The sequence below is a fragment of the Gymnoscopelus braueri genome, assembly GCF_963280865.1.
Source record: "Gymnoscopelus braueri genome assembly, chromosome: 22".
Lineage (NCBI taxonomy): Eukaryota > Metazoa > Chordata > Actinopteri > Myctophiformes > Myctophidae > Gymnoscopelus > Gymnoscopelus braueri.
This window is the reverse complement of record NC_137624.1, coordinates 2,423,210-2,429,149: the sequence shown is the minus strand read 5'-3', so window position 1 is coordinate 2,429,149 and position 5,940 is coordinate 2,423,210. Positions and strand designations below refer to the sequence as shown.

The window sequence follows — 5,940 nt, the reverse complement described above, 5'->3', positions numbered from 1 at the left end:
CTCTACAAGGCCTTCAAAACAAACACTGATGAATTATGACGAGGAGGAGCTGGAACGTGTCCGTTTTTTTCTTTTTCCACACATCGCTGCTGATGCTGCGCTGAATGACAAAAAGAAAAAAAAAAAATCTTGTTTTGCGAATGTTGACCGTTTCTGAAGAGAGTTATGTACCAAAAAACGTCTGGAAAATATGAAACATTAGAAAACATAATTAGAAAACAGGATATAAATATAAAACCGAATAATACTGTAATAATCCTTAAAACGTCAGTTTTACATAACTGTAAAGTCAGACTCATCAGTGTTCATTTAACTCCATGACAGTAACCAAATGGACCCCAACTCCCAAGAGTCCGTTTGGTTATATAATGTATTCTTTCACAGTTACAAATGAATACATGAATAACTGAGGATTGTGTAATGACCAGAACTCTGACTAAAAAATAACCTGCTTTAATAATAAAATAAAATTTCACACACTATTACACTAAAACTAAAACACTATTTCACTGCACATGATATTAATATAATTCTACATAACATCAACAATCACCCTGAAAACCTGACATTTTTTGTTTTAGGTTTAAAAAATATTTGTCCTTATTAATGATGCGTAGCCTACTGTCATATTTTGTATGTATATGATTATAGTTACTATTATGGATGTGAGAAACAATAATAAAAGAAACAGTGCAATAGTCCTGGTGGCAAAACCAATAACAATAATGATTATAATAATAATGATAATAATTACAATTATTATAATAAGTGTAATAACAATAATAATAATAATAATAATAATAATAACAATAACAATAATAATTTTTATTAATATTAATATTAATATTAATATTAATATTAATATTAATATTAATATTATTATTATCATTATTATTATCATTATTATTATTATTACTATTACCCTTATTATTATTATTATTATCATTATTATTATTATTATTATTATTATTATTATTATGTATTGATGTAGTATTTATTTAAATTAACCAAAATGTCCAATATATAAGCTACTTATTATTTGATTAGGCTTCGCCAAGCCACTTAAAGCAGCGGCGATGTGCGTGTGTGTGTGTGTGTGTGTGTGTGTGTGTGTGTGTGTGTGTGTGTGTGTGTGTGTGTGTGTGTGTGTGTGTGTGTGTGTGTGTGTGTGTGTGTGTGTGTGCGTGTGCAAGCGCGCGCGCGTGGGTGTTTGCGCGCATGCACTCATGTGTGTGCGTCATTCTGATGGCAGCCGCTCTGACAACAAGCCCCATCACAGAACGTATTAGTGGCAATCAACACATTTTGCAGCATAAAGGACATACATATTAATAATACGTATTACAATATGATGTTATAATACAGGATTAAACACAGCACACAGACATCCGAGCACGAAAATCATGATTTTTAATCCACTTTCACCCACTTAATGCTCCAAAGGATTGACTCCATTTGATCATACAAATATCCATATAAATGCATTATTTCACACAATCTTTGCAGATGTAAATAATACTTCGGCCTCATTGGCACTATATGACTCTGTTACTATGATATTATGCATGCAAATCTGTTATATTATATTTGAATCTGTCATTATATTGTTGCTGTCAGCCAGAAACCCTGTATCTGTATCTCCATATTTCAACTTTGTATTGTGTTTTTCCTAAATGAATGAATGCCCTATACTGCCAGTGGTTCTCAAACTTTTTGTTGTTCCAGGAACCCCCCAGAAGCAAAGATTTGAGTTACAAATGTTCGCTTTAGAAATATATATATTCAAAGATTTGCACAAATGTTCACGATTTTTCAAAAATAGCAGATCTACAAGCTCATAGCGCGGCACTCGATGCCGTGCTATGAGCTTGTAGATCTGCTATTTTTTAATAGCCAAAGTATATGGATAAAGGGGTTAAAATGGTTGTGACGCTTTATTGACAAATGTTGCTGCATGGGGACCTCCTGGTACCCCCCGACAAGGACCCCTAGGGGTCCCCGGACCCCACATTGAGAACCAACGCCCTACCGAACAAGGGTGTCCCACAACATTAGTGAAAATAGATATTTTCACTTTTTAAAATATATTTTCTAAATATATATATATATTTTTTAAAGGAACGGATTTTGGACATAGAAGGTTATTCCACCCAACATCAGCAATATATATTGATTGATTGAATAGTGTTTTAACAGTTTGCAAATATTATACAGCAGTACAATTATACAATGATGCTAAAAATGATAACACAAAAGGCCCTATAAGGGCTTGTTTCCATTGTGGTCCTCCTGAGTATTCAATTCATCAATTCATATAGGCCTGTTGTTGGCAGTGATAAGAGGCCCTCACTGACAATTGTGTTTACTTATAATTTTTTGATGTGGCAACCGCCTTCCAAAACAAAACAAATACAAATTTAAATGGCTCAAAATCCCCACGTATACCACTGCTTTAGTTGTTGTAGTAATTCATCATCATTCTCTGTAAATGTATAGTGCATTATAAATAAAATCCATTACTAATATTATTATTATTATTATAAATAAAATCCATTATTCTCTGTAGGCAGGATTTCTGGTGGGGGGTTCCAAATATGTGTAGAGTTTTTTCTAAAGGCTGAATGGCTGCTAACACGCAAGCCCACCATGGCTATAGCCTATATAGGACCATGGGGTCGAGGTGGGGGGCGTATTTATTTTTCAGCAACACTAATGTTAATGTTAGAAACAATGGTAACAACATTAACACTCATGTAAATGTTACAATGGCAACATTAACATATACGGCTGCTGTCGGGCAGAAAGCTCTTATCTCGATAATGTTAACTTTTTCTGTGTTTTTTTCCGTTGCCCTAATTCGTCATACATTGTCACACAAAAATAGGTTTTCTTTTGTGCTATTTTCATACTGAAATGTATATTTTTTTGCTATTTTCATACTGCAAGGTATATATATATATATATATATATATATATATATATATATATATATATATATATATATATATATATATATATATATGTTCGTGCTATCTTCAAACTGAAAAGTATGTTTTCTTTTGGACATGTGAGGTCTCCACCCGACATGTTAATATAATGTCAGAATGGTAGAATATCACTTCACGGTCTCCTTTTCACATGCACGGACCCCCCCCCCCCCTTCTACTTACACAACAAATGGACACATTAGAGTGATTACTGTTAATGGCTCCTACCATTTAAATATCATGGCTAATAGCAGGCTTGTGTCCTCACAAAGACTTTTTAAAAAAAAGCCCCAGCATGTCATTAAACTATTTACACACAGAAACAACTATAATAATAGGTGACATGCAGCATAGAAGTGGGAAAAACATGATAATTCACGGTGTGAAAAACAAAACAATTGTTTTAAATTATTCGACGTGAGTTAAACCTTTTTTGGCAGTTGTGTTTGTTTAGATAATTTAATTAAACCTGGATGAAAATAGAAAAACAAAAAAAAACTAATAAGAGAAGCCTTCGGATGGGGGCCAAGGCCACATTTCGGAATGTTCTCACATATAAATAAATAACCTTATATTGCCTTATTATCTATATAGATATATGCATTTTGTATATATGCAAAATATTTCTGGGAATGTTGTTAGGGTTTTTCTTTCTTTAGATAGGGTGTCAAAAATGTGAGATGAACTGAGTTTGTGTTTTTTTAAAACACACACAACATCGTGTTGACATTGTATTCATATTAACATAGTCCTATTATGAAAATCATGATATAACCTAAATACACTAAATAAATATAGACTAATACATATAAGACGCAAACGACGAGGCTTATGTGTATGTTTTTTTAAGGCACAGCCGTTGTTATTAATTCGCTGAAAAGAAAAAGAGACATGCGTCAATGCACATTCAATTAATATTGTACAGATTGCTATTTCGATAGGAGCCCGTATTGTTTGACTGAAGCTTGCGGTTCATTGTTGGTTTCAATGTACAGATTATTATTTTTGAAAGTATATTGTTTAGTCAAGATGCTATAGGTTCATTGTTGCCCCTGGTATCCTACAGTTTCAATGCACATATTATTAATATTTTGCTAGTATAGTTTAGACTGATGCTGGGTTCTTGGTTTTACTTGTGATCCGAGTTTACTGAGGCACTATCACTGTCTCTCTGCATTTGATGTATGTGATTACCTTGCTTGTTGTGTGAGTCATTCTGGATAAGAGGGTCTAATTAGTAACAAACGCAGGAATTAATATAATTTATGGAGTAAACTTGAGCACATCCAGCTATATATTTCACTTAGTCACTCGTAGCCCTCAAACGGTCCTGGAGTTGCAACTCGGACTGCTTTTTCAGCCTCAACACACCAAATATCTTCACCAAAAACAGCTAGATCTACAAGCTCACAACGCCTTCCTTAAGGCATTGTGGGCTTGTAGATCTCGCTGTTTTTGGCCTAATGTCCCCACAGAAAACGGGGTTTATTCGATGAATTGAATACACAGGACTCCAATGGAAACAACAGGCCATAGTGCTTTCTTGGGTTCAATCCTTTAAGCACCCTTTTGCATAGTACTGTAATTCCTGTGCTTTTTTGGGGGCAAACTGTTAATAAAGTATCAATCAATCAAGCAATCAACACACCAACTATCTTCTCCAAAAAACAGCCAGATCTTCAAGCCCAGCTTGTAGATTGGCTGTTTTTTGGCCTAGATCTTGGCTTTTAGATCTGTCTGTTTTTGGCCTAATGCTGTCCCCAAGAAAATGGGTTTAAAAACTCTCCACCTCTTTAATCAATTGGAATAACGACTAAATTGGGGCGCAAAAAGGGGCTAAAAAATACATAAATTGATAACTAAAAAATAAATAACTCTTTACCTGAAGAAGTCCATTTTGCAGTAGAGCTTGCCGTCCCTGCTGAAGCACTTGTCGGTCAGGTGCGCGCTGCAGTCGCAGCAGCGCACGCACTTGGCGTGCCAGGCTCTGTCCAGCACGTTGAGCATCCAGCGGTCCGTGATGGGCCGCTCGCAGCCCGCGCACTGGACCACCATGTTCCCCGCGAAACCCACAGCTGACGCACCCCAAGGGGGGGCACGGGGGATCGACCTCCAAGGAGCACCGCCGAAATGTTAAAATAATAACCCAGAAAACACACACACACACACACACACACACACACACACACACACACACACACACACACACACACACACACACACACACACCGCTGATATGTTCCCCGGAAAACCCACGCTGTTGCTCGGGATTTGGGACCAGCGAGAAACACCGCTTAAATGTACCGTTCCACCCAGAAAACACAAACTGATGCTCGGCTTGGGACCAGCGAGGAACACCGCTTAAATGTACCGTTCCTCCCAGAAAACCCACGCTGTTGCTCGGGGCTTGGGACCAGCAAGGAACACCGCTTAAATGTACCGTTCCTCCCAGAAAACACACACACACACACACACACACTGTTGCTCGGAGGAAACAACCCGCTGAATCAATGAATGTTCCCCGCAAACCACACACTGATGCCCGGACTGGGACAGCAAGGAGAACCGCTGAACAACGGGCTTATAGCTCCGGGGAGAAACAACAACAAGTGGAGATAAAGAAAAAAAGCTCCTTAAAAAACAGAAAGAATAAATTCCTGGAATGATTCCTATACGGTCCAGTTCTGGTACTTGTCACCATCCAGGATGAAGGAAAAAACAACGCAACACATGTATTATAATTGTATAAATCCTATAGAATAACATTAGAAAACATTGTTTTTTTTTTATCCACTCTTGTTGTGTTGTTCTGGTCGCGCATCGTCGCCACTTTGGGGGTCCAGGGGTTTGGGGTTGTGTTTTCGGTGGGTTGTTGTCACCATCGACGGGGTGTGCGCGCCGCGCGTGCTGGAGGAGGGACAAGCGGGCATCATCTCGTATTCAGATTGGATGA

At 37.1% G+C, this 5,940-nt stretch overlaps 1 protein-coding gene across 1 annotated transcript in view; it reads right to left on the bottom strand.

Annotated features, from left to right (window-relative positions):
* The window catches only part of lhx5 (LIM homeobox 5), a gene marked incomplete at both ends in the record, with an annotated part of 23,954 nt that extends 18,912 nt beyond the window's left edge, over nt 1-5,042 (bottom strand). Inside the window, one exon of the mRNA XM_080419271.1 lies at nt 4,870-5,042. Within this exon, the coding sequence (XP_080275397.1) occupies nt 4,870-5,042 (173 nt within the window). The remainder of the gene's footprint in view (nt 1-4,869) is intronic.
* Between the last annotated feature and the right edge of the window lie 898 nt (nt 5,043-5,940).